This window comes from Eulemur rufifrons, chromosome 2 (genome assembly GCF_041146395.1).
Source record: "Eulemur rufifrons isolate Redbay chromosome 2, OSU_ERuf_1, whole genome shotgun sequence".
NCBI classification, from domain to species: Eukaryota; Metazoa; Chordata; class Mammalia; order Primates; family Lemuridae; genus Eulemur; species Eulemur rufifrons.
In genome coordinates this window covers 50,210,424-50,231,222 of record NC_090984.1, presented here as the reverse complement: position 1 = coordinate 50,231,222, position 20,799 = coordinate 50,210,424, and the positions used below count along the sequence as shown (strand labels likewise).

Here is a 20,799-nt window from a genome sequence, read left to right as displayed (position 1 = left end):
GCCCGGGTAACTTTTTCTATATATATTTTTAGTTGGCCAGATCATTTCTTTCTATTTTTAGTAGAGACGGGGTCTCGCTCTTGCTCAGGCTGGTCTCGAACTCCTGAGCTCAAATGATCTCCTTACCTCAGCCTCCCAGAGTGCTAGGATTACAGGCGTGAGCCACCGCGCCCAGCCTATTATTGCTCTTAATAGCATTATTTTTCACCAACTCCTGATTAGTTATTGGATTATTTCTTATCTCCCTAGAGCATGAGCTCCATGCGGGCAGGAGCTGGCACTTCGCTGTTCACTGCTGTATCCCTGGTGCTCAGTTCAGAGCTTGGCTGACCCGAGGCCCTCAAAAAATTTTTTGCTGAACAAATAAATGGGTAAATGAGTTGAATGGAATGGATGAATGTGTGAACAAATGAACTCCACTCCCTTAGCAAGGCAAATAAGGTTGACTGGGGTGGAGGGAGAAAGGGAAGAGGGGGAGGAGGCAGGGAGAAGGAAGGAAGTGCCTCCAGGCTGCCCAGGCTCTGACACCTTGGCAGAGGCAGGAGAGGGAGACAGAAAAAGCCACTTCCCAAATCTGCCTGGGCGGGGTGCTGGCAGGTGCCCTTCTGTCTGAGCCCTCTCCCTGGCCCGTGCCCTCCTCCCCTTCTCACACTCCTTGCCAGGCCAGTAAGCTGGAGCAGGGGCAGAGGAAGGAGGGCTGGCTTCAGCCAGGCCATCCTGGTTTGTTTTCCAACAGCACAGTCCTCCTGGGTCATGACACAGCCAGCAGCATCTGACCCAGCTAAATATATTGCCTCCACTGGCCTGGACCACACAGCTGGCCCCTGAAGGCCACGCAGACCAGGGACCACCCCGCTCATCCCTCTGGGTTGGGCCCTGGGCCTCCTCCTGACCCCAGATCCCTGTGTCCCCAGGGAGCAAATGGCCAGTCCTAGTCCAAACTAAACCGCAACTGCTGGCCGAACCCATATAGATAGTTTCATCTTGGACAGAATCAGAGGATTTAAAGGGAGAAAACTCTAATTGTCCAGCAATAGGGCAATAAAATGGGTCATCTCCCTTTGATGTCATATTTGCAGTCAGTATGAACATTTATGAATGCTTACTAATGTTAAGAAACATTTTACTCTCTTTGCATAATGTTTTTACTGCATAATAAGTGGGGAAAAAAGCATACAAAGTTAGATACGTAATGTGAGTACAATCATGTCTTTTAAAAAGCATAGAAATATGTCTGGAAGGAATCACAAGAAACTGTCAACACCGTTTGCTTCCCAGGAGGGGAATTGGGGGCCAGAGGATGGGACGGGAGAGACTTTTTCCTCTTATGCCCTTTTGCGTGTTTTTGATTTTGAACAGTGCAAGTCTATTACTTATTCCTAAGTAAATAAGTAAAAAATATAATAAAATGCAGATCTGAAAAAGAAAAGGCTTATGCACAAAGAAAAGAGGGGCTGGAAATAACGCTCAGAGGCTGAGAGTACTCTTGTGGACCATGCAGGGGTTCCCTTTCTTTCTTTCTCCTCCCCCACCAACCCAGCTTTTCCCCCAACTATGGGAAGAACCAGGAAGAGGAGGCTCAGGGAGCTCCCTTTCTACCTGGAGGAAAAGCTGGTCATATGCCCAGGTAAACCAAAACATCAGCTTTGCACACTGGAGCAAGTTACTATCAAGGCTTGGAATCTAATTTGAGGCATAAAGAAAAATAGCAGCGTTAAAATCTCTCCCCATGGTGTCTGAAATTGTAACCTTTGGAGTTACTCCTCCGCCTGAAGTACAGCTTCTCCAAAGTGCCCTAGATTACATTCAGGGGAAGGAGATGTTACCATGATATCATTTTATAACATGAGTTAAATTGAAACAGGGAGATAAGCTGTAAGAAATTTTTTTTTCATTCTTTTTTTTTTTTTTGCCAGTTTCGTGTTTTTATTGATGCCGAGAGACTCAGGCCTCAGGCCTTGACCGCATGCTTCCGCAGTGGGTACAGCCGTTCCTTCCGCTGCTGCTTCTTGGTCTTCAGGTTCTCCTCGTGCTTGTTGAGCCGGTGGCGCATGGCACGTGTTTTCTTAGGCCGCAGATCCAGGGGCTTCTACTTCTTGCCCTTGTAGAACTTCCTGAGGTTTTCTTTCTGTGTCTGATTAATTACAGTGAGAACTTGGGCAATGGACTTGCGGACGACTAGGATCTTAGAGAGTTTGGACGCCGCGCAGCCTGTCACTTTGGCGACACGAAGCTGGGACAGCTCCACTTTCAGGTCTTCCAGCTGTTTCAGCAACTCTTCCTTCTTCTTGCCGCGAAGGTCCCGAGCCTTAATCTTGGCCATTGCTACACGAATAGCTGCCATCGCCGCCGCTGCCTCCGCCGACACCTGCTCTGAGGGAAAGAGCTTCATTCTTTTTTAAAATTATTTTTTGCTGAACAGTCCAGGGGGAAGAAAGTTTTTTTTTTTTTTTTGGAGACAGAGTCTCATTCTGTGGCCTGGGCTAGAGTGCCGTGGCATCAGCCTAGCTCACAGCAACCTCAAACTCCTGGGCTCAAGCAATCCTCCTGCCTCAGCCTCCCGAGTAGCTGGGACTATAGGCATGTGCCATCATGCCTGGCTAATTTTTTCTATATATTTTTAGTTGTCCAGATAATTTCTTTCTATTTTTTAGTAGAGACGGGGTCTCGCTCTTGCTCAGGCTGATCTCGAACTCCTGAGCTCAAACAATCCGCCTGCCTCGGCCTCCCAGAGTGCTAGGATTACAGGTGTGAGCCACTGCACCCCACTTGCCAGTCTTTTTGCAAGAAGCTCTTAGCTCCCTGGGAGGAGGAACACAAGAGTCAGGGAGCCTCTCACTCAGGATTCTCACTTGAGGTGCCAGGAACTGTGGACTTGGGACTTTGAGAACTGTGAAATATTTTTCTTTCCTTTTTTTTTTTTTTGAGACAGAGTCTTGCTCTGTTGCCAGGGCTAGAGTGCCCTGGCGTCAGCCTAGCTCACAGCAACCTCAAACTCCTGGGCTCAAGCTATCCTCCTGCCCCAGCCTCCAGAGTACCTGGGACTACAGGCATGTGCTACCATGCCTGGATAATTTTTTTCTATGTATACAATTTTAGCTGTCCAGATCATTTCTTTCTATTTTTTGTAGAGATGGGGTCTTGCTCTTCTTGCTCAGGCTGGTCTCGAACTCCTGACCTCGAGCGATCCTCCCGCCTCGGCCTCCCAGAGTGCTAGGATTACAGAGGCATGGCCACCGCGCCCGGCCTGAAATATTTCTTAAACTTTGAACTCCCCATGTACAGTACTGTTTTTATCTGGTGTCCTTGTTTTGAAAAGCAACAAAACCCTTAATTTAAAAAAAAGTAAGATACTCATTTTTTGCAGCAGTTTGGTGAAAACAAAGAGTACCCCCCGCCCCCCACAGCAGCTTGCTATGGGGCGGGGAAACTGGAGTGAGAGAGTCGGTGGTAGCAATTTTGAAGAGGAAAGGGAAGCCAGCTAAGTCCCAGGACCTGAAGCAAGAAAGAAATGGGAACACAGGAACAGGCCAGGGGCCTCGTGATAAGGGAGGCACCCTGCTTCCTCAGAGTCCCTAACAACCAGGAAGTGGGCCTCAAGCATGTCCTCCCTCCCACCTCCTCTTACACCCAGTCCTGGGGACTATCACTGGAGATCAGCATCTCCATAGCTTAGTCCTGGGGCTGTTTGGCCCAAATACTTCCTGGGTGGCAAATGGGTGGGTCATTCCCAGAGGGCTGAAATAGCCCAAGCTCCTGCTACTCCACAGTCCTCAGGAGTCTTTGCCCTAGGCAGATACTTTTCTTAGCATCATTTGCTACCATACAGCAAGTAACTGGGCACACAGTTTCAAGCTAGATGCTGTGTTGTCTATACGCACCATCTACCACAATATGCACCATCCACCTGTTCCACATCTAAGTGGTTTGAATGTCATCACGAAGATGGCTGAATTGGGCAGCCAGCACTAACCACAGCTGCTCCCGAATCGCAGGGATTCCCCACGTCCTAGCAGTCTCAGAGAAGCATGGAAGAGTAGCCAAATGTCTCCATGCCTCTGAGAAGGGCTCAGGAATTAAGGAAGCTGACTGACCTGGAAGGAGTGTGGTGGTCATGCTAAGAGGACACACTGCACAGGAAACAGCGAGCCCAGGGATCACAGATGCTCTAGTGAATGACAGCAGTAAGAGACAGGTAGAGGCCACAAAGAAGGGGGACAGTAGCAAATCAGAGACCTTCTCTCAAACTTAACATGCTCAACAGAGGTGCTAGCCAGGAGGGAGAGGGGGATGGAGAAAATCATGAACTGACAGTTTTAAAATGAGGAAAAAAACAAAACCAAAACCCAAAAACCCAAGAAAACATGTATATGGGACTGAATTTTCCTGGAAATGCTAGGATTTCATTTTCTGTCATCAGGTGAATTAAGTTGAGCGATAGAAAAAATAAAGTAGTATTTCCTGTACAGGGCTTCCTGGCTGTGGTGGGGGCATACAGGCAAAGATGAGAGTTTCTTCTGACTGGCAAGGCTGGAAGGTATTCTAGGGCCTTGTTATTCCAGGTGTGGTCTGAGGACTAGCAGCTCAGCCTTCACCTGGGATCTGGTCAGAAATTTGGTCTTGGCCGGGCACAGTGGCTCACGCCTGTAATCCTAGCACTCTGGGAGGCCAAGGACCCCCTTGAGGTCAGGAGTTTGAGATCAGCCTAAGCAAGAGCAAGACCCCGTCTCTACTAAAAATAAAAAGAAATCAGGTGGACAACTAAAAATAGAAAAAACTAGCTGGGCATGGTGGCGCACACCTTTCTATAGTCCCAGCTACTTGGGAGGCTGAGACAGGAAGATCTCCTGAGTCCAGGAGTTTGAGGTTGCTGTGAGCTCGGTGGATGCCATGGCACTCTAAACAAATTGAGATCTTTTCTCCACAAAAAAAGAAAAAAAAGAAAGAAATAAAAGAAATTTGGTCTCAGGTCACACCCTAGACCTTAGGAAACAAACCTGCAAGTTAAGATCCTAAGGTGATTCATATGCATATTAAAGTTTGAAAAGCATTGCCTTAAGGGATGATTCAGAAGGTTTCAAATTACTTATTTTTAAATGCAAAAATCTTTACATAACAGGTAAAGACATAGCTGCTCTGTTATGTTGTTCAGTGTGGTGCAAGGCCTTGGTCAAGTTTAGCAGCAGAGTATCTGATAATGCCTCTCGAGATCAACAAAATGAAGAAAGGCTGATCCTTGTGACTGTGGGTGAGCAATAGCTGCCCAGGAGCCAGCCCACCCTGATCAACAGTGTGCAGGGTGAGCACGGCTAGGGAGGCCACAGCCAGCACACTTGGGAACAGCACGAGCCCTGCTCACAGGTGTCGCAAGAGCCTATCGGTGTTTGGCCCAGAGAAACACTGGCTGCTAGTCCAGGCAGAGCTCTTTTCCAGTTGATCACTGAGCTGTTTTCCAAGCCTGGATGTCTTTCGAATCCCTAGGAACATATTTCACTGTTTCTTTCATGATTCTTACAAGTACAGCTAATGTGGAGAACACTGTCAGTATTACGATTACCACTATGTCACTGTTCAATGGTGGACCAGGCCAGGGTGCCCACGCCTAGGTCCTGAGCCATAAGGAGCCCACACTCAAAGGCCTGGGCTGCTGCATGCCAGGCACTTGGTCAAGCCACCTCTCTGATGGCTGTAGGCAAATTCTTAAGCCTAATGAATCCTGCCACTGCGGAAACACCCACAGCCACCCCCTCGTCCCACTAACCCCTGTCCTCTCTGGTCACAGGAACAACGCTAGGGCTCTGCCTTCCCTTTATCCTGCCACATCCACCAAGGGCCTAAGTTTGCCTCCAAGGAGAAGCAGCTGCAAAGACCACAGACACCCCAATTTACATAAAATTATCTCACTCCATTTTATTTAAGATTTTTTTATCCAGTTAGTAAAAGAAAGATGTGTCTCTCTTTATACATATGTACAAGTTCAGTTATAAAAATAGACAGCACATTCAAAGAGAAAAAAGGCTTGGCATTTTTCTGATTCCCTCTAAATAGCATCTGTACACAGGAGTTTGGGTTTGGGCAGAGGAATCTTAATGATTTAAATTAAATGATTCCCCTACAACGCCTACTCCCAAAAAAAAAAGTTTTAAAAATCAATCTATCTAAACTCAATTCCGCGATTTTCAGGTGTGCAAATTAGAGGCTGGCCCGCCCGGAAGCACCTGCTGCACCAGGGACATCAGGCAGGCCGGCAGAAACACCTCCCATGCAAACACTGCCCCTTTGCCTGTGCTGGAGGGCGCAAGCTCAGGCCCATGGGGCTGGGGCTGGGGCTGGGAGGGCCGGTGTCCAGCTTGCCCTCTCTCTCCACCCTCCCTCCCTCACTCACTCCCGCTGTCCCTTCCTTTCTCAGTGCAATACAGACAGTGCATACAGCCAAGCAGGGGGCTGAAGGGCAGGTGCAGGGAAACTGTGCATTCAGGATGGACAAAGGGGAGTCTACAAGAGGGGCAGTGAGGATGTCCTGCTGATTGAGGTGGCTCCTGGTCTCTTTACTGGCTTCTGGGAGTCCCTTGGGTGGGAGCTGCTGCTACTGTTGCTGGTAGGACCTGAAGGTTCTCTGGTGTGAACCATGCAGGGCAGGGGAGGCAATGCTGGGAACACAACCGCCGCCTGTGGGTATGCTTCCTCTAGCCTCTGTCACCCTTATCAGCCACTACCTTCTCTCGCACTCACTGTTCTCTTCAACGATAACACACTGGCAAATAGTGTTTGGAGACCTGGAGAGCTGCCCAAAGGCTGTGGACACCAGGTACACGATCTCCTCCCTTCCTAACCTTACAGCAAATCATCATAACCTTAAGAGAAGTCTCCATCATGGAAGGCTCTTCACAGCACCTGTGGAGCCTTTGCAAGGGACGTGGTCAGAGCCAAAGAGTGGAATGAGGATGGAGACAGTGTGCCTGAGCATCTAAAGGGGGCTACTATGTCAGGCCCTTCCCTGGTAAGAGGTTTAAGACTTGGCTATGCAGTTCATCTGAGATGCTGTGGGGCTGATTCCTGTCGTGGGCCTTGCTCCCATAGGTACCTCAGACACTCCTTTTGAGACACAGGTGATAAAAGTGCTCACACCAACCACTTGCCCATTCTTCCCTTGCCACACTGGACATCTCTGCCCTCTGACTCAGGATGTTAAGATGCTGCACTGGGCAAGCCATCCAAGACGATTTGCAGGCCAGGACTCTAGACCTTGGTTTGGTTGAAGGAAGTTGGAGGGTCCAGATGGTTACCGTCCTCCAGACGGATTGGTGCCTTTGCCCTGTTTCCGGACCAGGGAGTCTGAGGCTAGGCTGCTGGTCATGTGGAGGTTTTTTGGGGTCCCAGGAACATTATTTCCTTTGCTCAAAGGGGAACTCAAAGGAGAAGAGGCGCTTGAAGGTCCAAAGTCAGCAAGGCCAGCAGGCCGAACAAGGGATGTCTGCAGAGGACTGCTGGCGGAGATTCCTGTGGGGATGGAGAAAGAGACAAGAGTGTAAGCACCAGTCTGCATGAGCTTCCTTGGAGCCTGTGATCTTGGTAACCAGAGTCCAGGCCAGAGGACAGGTGGTGGAGAATCACTCCCTGCTACTCCTTGCCAACCTCTTCCTATCAACTGTCTTTTGAGTAAGGGGGACAGGGTTTTAAGAGCAAATGACACGACACCAATTGGACATCAGACTGAGGTGGGGAGTGGGGGAGGGCATGGGGGTATGCCTACACAATGAGTGCATTGCGCACCGTTTGGGGAGTGGTAACACTTGAAGGTGCTGACTTGGGAAAGGGGGGGTGGGGAAAAAAATATGAAACTATTGTTTTTAACTTGCACTGTTCACTTAATAATTTATCATGAATATTTCCCATATTATTTCATATCATTGTATAAGAAATAATGTATACATTATGAGGACATACTGTATCTAACAAGATATACTGTTAGACTCTTTGATTCTGTAAAATTAAATTGAAAAAAAAAAAATAAAATAAAAATAAAAAAAAACAACAACAACAACAAAAAAAAAAAAAAAAAAAAGAGCAAATGACATCTGCCTAGCCCTTTCCACATTACTTCATCCACAGAGAGTACAATGTTCACCTTGGCATTCCAGACAGTGCACACAGAATTTGGGACGCCAAGGCTGCAGGATGAGAACTGTAACTTAACAGACACCAATGCATTTTCCTTTTCTTTTTTCTCAGGACATCACTTGTAGTTAGCGGTTTTCCTCTTAATTTCATAGACGATGTTCTCTACTCCCCCAGAAGTCTGGCCAGGGGGCGTAAGGCTGCCACTCTCTACCCTGTGTCTATACTCATGCAGTTCTACTTACGCAGGCTGTGGCCACCCCTGCTCTCCAAGCTATCCCACTGCAAGAACGCAGTTCAAATCCCTCATCTTTAGTGATGACTCCCTGGGCAACAGTGAACTTTCCTTTTTTCTAATATGAGCCAGGCAAATCTACTTACGTTGCCTAATATGATTCTTCAACTGCTTCTTGTGTAAAAGAATTCTAAGTGCTTGGTGGGTAGACATGCCTCTCTCCTCACCCACAGTAGAACTGCAGGTAGCCTCTAAACCCCTCCCTTCCCTCACTTCCCATTCCAGTTGCCAAGCACAGCTGATTTTTCTCATACTGCTGAACCCTCTTTGTCTCCTTCCCCCTCTTCAGTCATGTTCCTAGGAGAAACCCTGATGAGTGTCATGCTCTGCCCCATCTATGGGTGAGACCCTGCAACAGCAGCCTTGACTACTGGCATGACTGTTGTTTTCCAAGGATGTGATGAGTTGGCAAAGGGTTAAGAAACACTGGGCTAGGCTATTACAATTCCTATTTCCTGGATGAACCAATAATGAAAGCTGGGATTCCTGTAGTAGGAGAAACGGGAGGTAAAGTAACATTTACTGAGCACTTACTACAGGCCAAGCACATTCTATTGGAGAATGCCTTTACTTGCTGTAGTGACTGATACTAAGCTCACATTTTGAATGGGGAGACAGGTCCATAAATGGGCTCTCCCTTTCTCACCATGCTCAGATGTCCATATTCCATAGCTACCATCATTGTTCATATATCACAGTCACAAGAGCCACTTCTCTTCTCAGACTGTCTGCTGGCCCTTGCTGTACACACCTGCCAAGGTCCTGCCTGTCAGGTCTCACCATGTCTTTCCAGCCTTGACACCCACTGCTTCTCTTCACTGCAATCTGGCTGACCTGCTTGGTGACCCCATTGCCTCTGTCACCAGTTGAAATCCTTCCTCATCCTTTTCCTTTTTGAATTGCAGCTTGGCAACCTTATCAGCAGATCCATGGTTTCTCCTCCTGACCTACAACGGCAGTGAAGCCTCTGCTCTCTTTCCACGCATCTGCATGCTGCCTCGCATGGCTGCTGAACATGCTGCAAGCACGGCTTCCCCTTCTCATTGCTATAATACACACAGGAGCAGGTGCCATGCGTTATATTCCTATGCATACAGCAGGTGCTCAATGCCTAAGGTGATGGATCATCACATAGCTGAATGAATGTTAATTATGCTAGTGTGGATTACTGAAATGTGCCTCTTAGAAAAAACCAACTAAGAAAAATAAAATCAATTTCCAAAAGGAGGAAAAACTCTGAATGTCTAAAGCAGTACAGCCCACAATTTAGCACTCTTTTCACAGTTACTTCCAATTCAAAGGTGGCACTGTACCAAGTCATGAGGTCAAGGGGAGAATCAAGACTGCTCAATGCAAAGAAGTGGAACCTCAATCTGGGCTCTGGGAAGGAGGTGCTGGCCTGAGAGTTTCCCACATGTTCTACCTGGCAGAACGAGCCTAAAGCCACACGGGGCCTCCGCACCTTTAGACACGTTGTACCCGTATGCAGCATAGGCAGCTGCAGAGGCCGCCGCAGCCCCTGCTTTGGCTCCTGCCATTGCGGCAGCACTGCCCGCCGTGGACTTCCGGCTTCGGCCCTTCCCTGCTCCTTTGGCTGTGCTTCCCGAACCTTTGGGGCGGCCTCGGCTTCGGGCTGAGTGACCACGTCCTGCAGCTGGCATTTCCTGAATGGAAATTCCTGTGGGAACAAATTGGCCAAGAGGAAAAAAATGAATCTCTTCAAAACGTTAACACAGTCTTTCCCTGACAGGGAAAGCTGGCTCTCAGGGTGTTTAAGGACCCCTGAGGAGGTCTATGTCTCCATTCAATGGCTAGGCCATTGAGTCACACAGAGTTGCTAAGAATTCTGAACAGCTAAAACATCCTTAACTCCTCACACCACTTTTCATTGTAAAGAGTGGTCCTGTTACTCCCAAACTTCTTTAAACTAGTCTGTTACTAATTGAACCTCAGAGACTTGCTATCTGGGATTTACCTGCACACTCTCATGTGCTCCTGTCTTGAAGAATCAACTGTTGTTCCCAAGTTTTAAACTTAGAACTCCCCAAGAAAGAGCAGCAACACTGGTCCCCACACAACAAACTGCGGAAAGGCCCAGAAAAGCTAACATTAATTAAAAACTAGACAGGGATGACTGGAAAACAAACAAGTTTTAAATCTTTATAAAGTTCTTATTTTGCTTTCTCTAAACCTTCTCTTTCTTCCTTTCACTTGACAGGGCTATTGAAAGAATAAGCTTACAAAAATCTTTTTGCTCCATTCCACTCTTCTCTAAAGAAAGAAGAAAATGCCATAATTCTGGAAGGAATCAGGACTTTACCCCATCACCACTCCAATGCTGGGCAGTGGACCAGGCCCAAGCTGGAAGACACAGCAGCAGCACTTACCGTTTACGGTGTCTGAGACAGAGCCTGTTATGGACGCAGGAGAGTTGGTGGCTCGAGACTGAGGGGCTGAGGAGGCTGGGTCATCCACGATGACCAGCATGTCACTGCTGCTCTCATCAGGTGGAATGGACCCAGTGTGAAGTTCACTGCTGATGGAGATCTAGAAAAGGAAGGGTTGAGATCTCTACTACTCCCAGTACCCACTGCCCATGGCCTCGCACCTATGTAAGAACATGCATCACAGTGGAGGCTAGATCCACCTTCTCTGGCTCCCAAGAAGCCAACCTGTCCACATTTGCTTTTCTCCATATGGATCTCATATGCAACCCTCTTCTATTAAGGCAGGAGGACTCTAAGAGAAGCAAAGGCTGCCCAGCAAAGCATCCCTAGTATAAGGTCAGGACACAGTCCCCACCACCTCACCTCACTGAACGGGCTGGGCATGGCTGAGTCCACGCTAATGAAGGAGTCATCCCCATCAGCAGAGAGGTTGGAGTTATCAGCCGAGGGAACAAATGGGATCACCAGGTTCACACCTTCTTTTCTCCTTTTCCCATCCAATTCATCTTCCTTTTTCTTCTGGGGAACATAGATTGGGAAAAATGGAAAAAGTATGAGGATGCACTCTGAAGGGAAAGTGGAATTACGGAAGAAAAGGATGACAGAACTTTTATACTTTATTTTATAAACACCTCAATTAGCATATTTTTAAGGAAGAAAAACTTGATAAGGAAGAATGGATGGCTTAAGGAGAGTTCATGTGTATTTTGTGAGACCCCATTTCTACAAAAAATAGAAAAATTAGCCGGGCATGGTGGCATGGACCTGTAGTCCCAGCTACTCAGGAGGCTGAGGCAGAAGGATTGCTTGAGCCCAGGAGTTTGAGGTTGCTGTGAGCTATAATGATGCCATTGCACTCTAGCCCAGGTGACAGAGCAAGACCCTGTCTCAAAAAAAAAAAAGGCAAAAAAGCCTGATCCTGGTAGGGTGAGGGGTGTAGCCAGCCTCTGATACATCCAAGCTGTAGCACTTATGGGGGCTGAATGAATGTAGTTTCACAAAAGATTGCAGTGCTGTCAATATATTTTCTGCACATCTGTTTTTTTAAAAGACTATTTTTTTAGAGCAGTTTTAGGTTCATAGCAAAAAGAGAGCATGCATATCTACTTTTTCTCTGCACGTTTTAATGCATGCGGAGAATGAAGAGCCTTATACCCAAGGAATAGTGGAGTTCCTTTGTCACTATTTCCTCAAATTACAAAATAAACTCTTAGGGGTTGAGTGACTGAGCTACACTAAGTAGTGCTAAATCAAGTTCAGTAGGGCTCTGTCACAGTTTAGGGACCTGAAATCATAGAATGAGCTTGGATACATCTGAGAATCTCATTCACCCAATGTACCGCTACATTTTTATCTATATCTATAATGTGGTTAATATGCCACGTCTTTGTGTAGTTTATAGTAACATTGGGCATTTATTAGTCTATGCTTAGAGCAGAGATAGTATCTGCTGGAAACTATTAAATCTGACAGTGTTCTATGTGAGAAAACCATCTTTTCTTCCTTGATATTATTTCTGAATATTAAAGGTATTTTATTTTAAACAGTAGTAAGTAATGGGTTAGATATTTGAGGGTGGAATCATAAAAGAGCCTGGGGAAATGGGTAGAGATGGCAGCACAGGCTAGAAGGATTTTTTTTTGAGACAGAGTCTTGCTCTGTTGCCCCAGCTAGAGTACAGTGGCATCATCTTAGCTCACTGCAACCTCAAACTTCTGGGCTCAAGTGATCCTCCCACCTCAGCCTCAGTAGCTGGGACTATAAGTGTGCACCACCATGCCTAGATAATTTTTTAATTTTTTATATAGAAGGGGTCTCACTCTTGCTCAGGCTGGTCTCAAACTCCTGACTTCAAGCAATCCTCCCACCTTGACCTCCCAGAGTGCTGGGATTACAGGCATAAGCCACCAAACCTGACCTGATTTTGATCCTTCATTCATAGGATTTTTCAACTTTGTAAATGATGTGAGTACCAGGGGCATCTTTTAGACTACAAACAGTTCTGCTTAGAGGAGGTCTAAATGAGGATGTAGATTTTGCAGCAGGAAGAGCTGGTACATCTACTGGAAGATGATGATATAATACAGACAGGCACTTAGGCTGCTGACCATCAAGGCCATGCAGGCAAAGGGCCATGAGGACCAACAGAAGTGTGGGCAAGGGGAAGAAGCTGACCTCCACTTAAAAGCAGAACCAGTGTGAACATGTAGCAGATAACAGGTTTCAGGTAAACCAAACAGGCCAGGGAAATGGGGCATGAACAAGGATGGGATTTGAGGGGCCAGAGCTATGGAGATACTTGAAGCTCAGGTGGCTACCTTGTTTAACATTAGGAGTCCAACCAGGGCTGGTGAAGATGGGAAGGGTAGTATAACCCAAAGGTAAGATAAACCCACTAGAAAAAGTTAGCACTCTCAAGAAGATAGTAAAATGGTACGAAACCATAGCCTGCAGGCATAATATGTTTGGAACCTAATCAGAGCTAATGGGCTGACCCCTGAAACAAGAATAAGTCCTGACGGCCTCACTTCCAATTTACATGTCAATAAAGATCGGGGATAAGAATTACTGATGCAATACTTTAGTAGAAACAGCAAGATAGGAGAAATGTAGAGAAATGACATCCCACTTTGTAGCTAGCCTGGTAGGCTCAAGCAGGAAAACTCAGAAAGCAGACAAAAAACAGTTCAAATCCCTGGCATGAATTGGATAAAAAGAGATGAACAGACTGGCCAGGGATTTATTTTTCCAGTGGTAGGAGACACGGAATGATACACTAGCAGAATTACGGTAGAAGGATTAGATCTCATGACCTCTTAGGCCCTTCCTAAGATTTTACAGAATCAAATAATGTATGTAAATAATATCCATCTTACCCATACTTTAGCCTTGTGCTTTGTAACAGCCCTGAAAAATGGTTTCCATAATTAAACTGCGATCACTGAAAGGGGGTATGTGTAGGGAGTACAAATCTACCAAGACTGCATTTCTCCTGCAGTCAACCCAGAACTGCAACTAATCACACACAGCTGGAGCTGGATACCAACCAATAACCAAGATAACAAGCCATGTACCCCAAAGCCTTTTCTGTAAGCACCCCACGCCCCACCAGCCCCTATCTGCCACCCCAGGCTGAACATACCTTCTCTGCATACTTCTCCCTCTTACGCTTGCGCTCTTTCACTCGGTTGCTTTCCTCCTGCTGCCGTTTCTCTTCCTGTCGCAGTCTCACTACCAAGAAAATTAAAAAAAAAGAACTGATGAAGTACTTGTGGCAATCATGATCCTCGTTCTCTGAAATTAAGGTGGCCATGTCCTCTGATGTTTATGTTCTAAGATATGATTTCTATCTATTTAAGGCAGATAGCCGGTAGTTTTCTAACTTAGAGAAAGAACAGAGTTCTTGGATTCCTAATAGATTTTGGGTTTAAATTGAGATTTCATTTAATTATTATGGGCCTTATCTTGCCTTGTCTGTCCCCTTTTTTATTTTCAGCCTTTTACTATCTCTGCTTTGCACAGATCGAGTATAGTTACAGAGTTCTGAAAGGCTTTTAGAAGGTGCTGGCAAATGTGAACTTGTTTTCTGGATGTGATGCTGTGGGAGTCCTCAGAGGCTCACAGGATAAATCTGAACTCAATGTTCTCAAAAGCCAGAGGCACACAGGAGAAGGGTTTGTATGGCTACAGCGGTGTGCTGCTCCAACTTCTCCACATAAATATTCCTGCTGGGGGGTCAGGTATAGCCTTCCTTGAGCAAGCTAAAAGTTAGGTGAAGTCATATTTACTTTTAAAACACAAATTTCACCTGTTCTACTACATGTTCTTGTTTGGGTTTTCATAGGAAATATTAATATAAAAATGTTTCCCCAAATACAGCCTTGGCTTGCCTACCCTTGGCACATAGCCAAGTACCCCTTCCATTCTAGCTATGTGGGGCTAGAGACAAGAGCACATGAAGCAGTTTAGAGTACATACGTTTCTTCTCCAACTCTTCATCGTCTAGAAGAAGACTAACCACCTCTTTAGGCTTCAAGGTATCTGGTTTGAAGTTCCCGCCTGAAATCACCATCCGCTGAATCTACACCAAGACAGATCAAAACATCATCTCCAGGCATCCATTCCCTTATGGCAAATATCCAGAAGGAAGTAAACATCTTTCTCAACTCGATCCTCAGGTGAGGCCTCTGGTCTCCCTATTTCTTTCCTGTTCATCTGACTGGCTCATCCAGACTATTAGTCCAAAAGAAAGGACAATGAGAACTTCATTGCTTGGGACTGCTAATCGACAGCCACAAAGTCCAATAATACTGAATCAGGATGAAAAAAAACAAAACAATCATTTCTTCAGAAACTAGCAAATTTGGCATACAACTCAGAGGCAGATAAGCTGAGAGCTCAAAAATGTCAATCCTTCTTCTGAATGTGAGAGGCCATTACTGGTGTCAGTCTCACATGAACAGCAGCCGAGTCTGGGCTGTGGCTGTCCTGTGGCGGAAAGGGAATGAGGCACGGCCAGGACAGTCGAGACTGCTGTTGCACAGGACCTGATTTTATTTTCTATTCAGAAGAAATTGTAGTATCCTCATGACCAACGAAAGGCAAGAGAGTCTCAGTGTAGTCATTGCGACTGGACTTTCTGTTCTCTCCACCAGTACAGTAATTCCTCTCCCTTGTGGCTTACCTCACTCTTCTCCTTGGCTCTCTGCAGAATACGTTCTTCAATGGTGCCTTTACAGATGAGCCGGTACACGGTAACCTGCTTTGTCTGCCCCAAACGGTGGGCCCTGTCCATGGCCTGCTGGTCCACAGTGGGATTCCAGTCGCTATCATAGAAAATCACCTGTATAGGGAGGATGAGAATACAGCAAAGACTGAAGCACTCTTAGGGTAGACAAGAAATTCGGACAGCAGCTGAGCCACTGTCTGTCTTCAACCCTCTGGTGTTACCAGGGTCAGATTTCTTTTTAACATTAAGATGAGAAGATACATCTACTCATAAAACTAACCATTCCTTTACATGCCTTGAGCAAAAGAGACATGCTCCTGGCTTTTTTCAGTTTTCGTTAAAAAGTGAGAGTATGGCTGGGCACAGTGGCTCAGCCTGCAATACCGGCACTTTGGGAGGCCAAGGAGAAAAGCTAGCTTAAGGCCAGGAGTTTAAGACCAGCCTGGGCAACAGAGTGAGACCCTATCTCTACAAAAGGCAAAAAAATAAAATTAGCTAGGCCTGGTGGCCCACCCTTGTAGTCCTAACTAACTGGGAGGCTGAGGCAGGAGGATTGCTTGAGCCCAGGAGCTCAAGGTCACAGTGAGCTATGATGGTGCCACTGCACTCCAGCCTGGGCAACAGAAGGAGACCCTGTCTTTAAAAAAAATAGGAAAAAAAAAAAGAGGCCGAGCACGGTGGCTCACGCCTGTAATCCTAGCACTCTGGGAGGCTGAGGTGAGAAGATAGCTTGAGCTCAGGAGTTCGAAACCAGCCGGAACAAGAGTGAGATCCCATCTCTACTAAAAATAGAAAAAATGAGCTGGGCATGGTGACACATGCCTGTAGTCCCAGCTACTCGGGAGGCTGAGGCAGGAGGATCGCTTGAGCCCAGAAGTTTGGGGTTGCTGTGAGCTAGGCTGACGCCACGGCACTCGCCCAGGCAACAGAGTGAGACTCTGTCTCAAAAAAAAAAAAAAAAAAAAAAGTAGCAATAATATTAATAGTTAACATTTAGTGCTTAGTACATCAATAATAACAGTTAACATTTAGTGCAGTCATTGTTCTCAGTGGATAAACTAATTTAAATCCCACAATCACCATGATTTGGGTACAATTAAGAACCTCCCATTTTACAGATTAGGAGAATGAGGCACAGAAGAATTAGAGAATTTACCAAAGATCACAGGACCTACAGTGGTGGGCCTGGGATGTGAGGGATGGGAGAAAGCTTTCTCCTTAAGGCTGGAGCTACCTTGGAAAGAGACAAACATGGCCTTCTTGGCATTCTCAGGCTCCCATCAATAAGGTCATTGCCTGTCCCACCAATTCTAAGGATGGAATGTTGAATAGGTTCCCTGAAAGCTACTTCTAGTTTGCTGAACAAACAACAACAAAAAAAACAGTACTACCAGCTGGGCGCGGTGGCTCACGCCTGTAATCCTAGCACTCTGGGAGGCCGAGGCGGGAGGATCGCTCCAGGTCAGGGGTTCGAAACCAGCCTGAGCAAGAGCGAGACCCAGTCTCTACGAAAAATAGAAAGAAATTATCTGGACAACTAAAAATATATAGAAAAAATTAGCTGGGCATGGTGGCGCATGCCTGTAGTCCCAGCTACTCGGGAGGCTGAGGCAGTAGGATCGCTTGAGCCCAGGAGTTTGAGGTTGCTGTGAGCTAGGCTGACACCACGGCACTCTAGCCCAGGCAACAGAGTGAAACTCTGTCTCAAAAAAAAAAAAAAAAAAATGGCTCTCATCTCCCACGTGTGCTCCTTGATATCCAATCAAAATCACCAAACCCAGCCAATGCTTCTTCAGAAACGAACATGTCCTTTCTATAGGCCCACTGTCACCATTCTGGACCAGGCCCTCACTACCTATGTCTAGAACACTAGTGCTCTGTTCCGTTAGTGGGCTTCCTAGATCTCAGTCTCCTCCTTCTTCAGCCTGTCTTGGGTACCAATGTAGACCACTCCATCTCTCTGCTCATTATGCTGTAACATACCAAGTCCAAACTCCCCTAAATAATCAAGCCCTGCTATACAGAGCCAACTTTGTTTCCTATTCTTTCCTAACACAAACACACCTCTTCTCTTTAGTCAGATGGGTCTCTTCAGTGTTCCTCACTTACATTTGTTTGTACCTCTTTTTGCTCAAGTTGTTTCTCTATACTGGAATTCCTCAACTTTTTTTTTTTTTTTTGAGACAGAGTCTCACTGTTGCCCAGACTAGTGTGCCATGGCATCAGCCTAGCTCACAGCAACCTTAAACTCCTGGGCTCAAGCAATCCTACTGCCTCAGCCTCCTGAGTAGCTGGGACTACAGGCAAACGCCACCACGCCCGGATAACTTTTTCTATATATTTTTAGTTGTCCGTTTAATTTCTTTCTATTTTTTAGTAGAGATGGGGGTCTCGTTCTTGCTCAGGCTGGTCTTGAACTCCTGACCTCGAGCGATCCTGCTGCCTCGGCCTCCCAGCGTGCTAGGATTACAGGCATGAGCCACCTCGCCCGGCCCTCAACTTTTCTTTATTGGTCCTTTTTAGGTTCAGTTCAAGCTTTTAGCAAGACCTCCCTGATTTCTCTTGCCTACAACATTTCCTTTTCTTATCCCCCCTGAATTCTTTTTTTTTTTTGAGACAGAGTCTCACTCTGTTGCCTGGGCTAGAGTGAGTGCCGTGGCGTCAGCCTAGCTCACAGCAACCTCAAACTCCTGGGCTTAAGCGATCCTACTGCCTCAGCCTCTCGAGTAGCTGGGACTACAGGCATGTGCCACCATGCCCGGCTAATTTTTTGTATATATATATTTTAGCTGTCCAGATCATTTCTTTCTATTTTTAGTAGAGACGGGGTCGCACTCTTGCTCAGGCTGGTCTCGAACTCCTGACCTTGAGTGATCCACCTGCCTCGGCCTCCCAGAGTGCTAGGATTACAGGCGTGAGCCACCGCGCCCGGCCCCCCCTGAATTCTTATTAGAAATAATAATGGCTAAAATCTGTTGAGTAATTACTATGTGTCTAGGACTAGTGTGCCTACGTATCTTACTGGATTCTCACCAAAACCCTATGTATCTATCCTACATTTTGTAAATAAGGAAGAGACCGGACTGCGATCACAGTGAGTGGCCGGGTTGGGGATTGACCTAACAGAATCCCTCCACAACCTACACTAGCAACAATACTCTGCACTGCCTACCTATCTTGGTCCAAGTCCCCTCTTAATCAGTATCTTCTATGGGCATCCAATTATTTCATGTATACTATTTTAAAGAGTGAGTCACCTTTTTGAAACTGTTTCTCTATGACACTTTTCCCATTGCTTAACATTAGTCCTACGAAATTTATTTGCTTTCTCATTTAAAGATGGAGGCAATCCTGCTATCCTCTGCATAAATTCAGACCTTGGGTGAAGCTGGACAAAAGGCATTGGCGTTTTCAATGCTCTTGCCTCTACTGATAAGAACCCTACTGGCTCTTTCTTAGGCTGTCCTTTTGGTCTTGCTTCTCTATGAGGCATGATCCCTTAATTTTTAAAATAGGTTACAATCCTTGGGGAGAAAATTGCAAGCTGCTGGCCAAAGAAAAAGTCATTGTGAAAGCTTACTGTTAAATCCACAGTGTCCCACAGATCTAAGATTTGGAAGTATCAGTGCCTGTCACTTGTAGAAGAACACACCAAACCTGACCATAGGACATTTTGGAGTTTCAAACAGGACATGTAAAATTCTAGAAAACTGAGTTTAAACTTTCAGGGAGAACAAAAGAAAGGATGACAGAGTTAACAAAAAGTAGGCCTCCAGTTGGGCTGGGGGTAAAATTACTTGCCCAAAGTACCTAAAATGACTACTTATGCGGAAATTGAGGGCTGATGTCCTACCCAAAAGACAATACCTTGAGTGGCCCAAGCCTGAGCCTGTGGTTCAGCACGAATTCATAATAAGGAGGCCTATGTCATGAATCATTTCATAGCTACAGCCTTAACATTTACATTTTTTCCTAGAAGTCTCAGTACCAATGAAACCTGATTAACTCTAGTTCTTTTGAGCTCACAAACAATAAGAAGATTAAAGCCCGAGGACATAGGTTTACAATTTAATAAAAAACAAAACAAAACAAAAACAAACAAACAAAAAACACCATATTTATCCTGTCTCTACAAAAAATAGAAAAATTAGCCGGATGTCGTGGTGTGTGCCTGTGGGTCTCAGCTACTCAGGAGGCTGAGGCAGAAGGATTGCTTGCGCCCAGGAGTTTGAGGTTGCTGTGAGCTATGATCATGCCACAGCATTCTAGCCAGGGTGACAGAGCAAGACACTGTCTAAAACAAACAAACCAAAACAACAATAACAACAACACAACAACAACAACCCCAATTTAGTGGTTATTTATCCTTTAAATGGATTAAAAGAGGTGGGAAATTTGGGAGGAAAAGAGAATAAAAATAGGATTCTATTTAGAAAAATAATTACACAGAAAAAATTGAAATACGTATAAGCTAATAGGATAAAAATAAGAGAAAACTAAGGTTAAGAACAAGAGTAAGAAAACTAAAAAGCAAGACAGATGTATGGTTATCATCCTATTTGACAACCAAACACTAAATCCACCCCGACGTGACCTGGGGGGAGGGCTGGGGAAACAATGCTCCACAGTGGGTTAGAGATGACACCTATATTTAGCAAGCAGGTCTATGGAGCTCAGTGAGACATCCTAGAGAAAAACAAGTAGCAATTAATTAAAGGACTAGCACAACTGACTTAACTAGGAAAGATTAAAGCAAGTAAATCCACAAAGCGTGGCCCAGCAATGACTAAGGGGAAATATATTAATAGTCAGCACCTTCATGCAGTTGTAAACACCAAGCTGGGCGGGCATAGGGGGCGGGAGGTGAGAGTGGAGATGGGTGGAGGGGCCTGGCTATATAGGTCAATGAGGAAGAGTTTCAGAGGACAAGCGAATGAAATGGAAAACAGGAAAATTTCTAGAGGAACAACCGGAAAAAGTTGGACCAACATTGGAGGGTGGAGCCTTTTTCTCCCAGGAGAATGGGGGGAAGTTCAGTCCCTTAGGGGGAGGAGGGGGAGACTAAAAGCTGACCCATGGGACAAAGGACTTCTCATATTGCTACTAAGGGACAAAAGCTCCTTCCTCATTCTCTTTACATGTAACCATATAAAACAGGTCTGACACAGAAACAAAAACAAATGAGGCTGTTTATAACAACCCCTCACTAA

General features: G+C 45.9%; 1 protein-coding gene and 1 pseudogene across 1 annotated transcript in view; both read right to left on the bottom strand.

The window, feature by feature from the left end:
- Positions 1-1,908: 1,908 nt before the first annotated feature.
- Positions 1,909-2,347, bottom strand: LOC138376836 (large ribosomal subunit protein uL29 pseudogene; annotated as a pseudogene).
- Positions 2,348-5,884: 3,537 nt separating this feature from the next.
- The window catches only part of INO80 (INO80 complex ATPase subunit), a 120,666-nt gene continuing 105,751 nt past the window's right edge, over positions 5,885-20,799 (bottom strand). The window contains exons 30-36 of the mRNA XM_069484573.1: positions 15,545-15,703; positions 14,839-14,941; positions 14,003-14,091; positions 11,224-11,379; positions 10,801-10,960; positions 9,876-10,091; positions 5,885-7,500 (exon numbers count right to left, since the gene is read on the bottom strand). Of these exons, the coding sequence (XP_069340674.1) occupies positions 7,283-7,500; positions 9,876-10,091; positions 10,801-10,960; positions 11,224-11,379; positions 14,003-14,091; positions 14,839-14,941; positions 15,545-15,703 (1,101 nt within the window). The 3' untranslated portion in view covers positions 5,885-7,282. The remainder of the gene's footprint in view (positions 7,501-9,875; positions 10,092-10,800; positions 10,961-11,223; positions 11,380-14,002; positions 14,092-14,838; positions 14,942-15,544; positions 15,704-20,799) is intronic.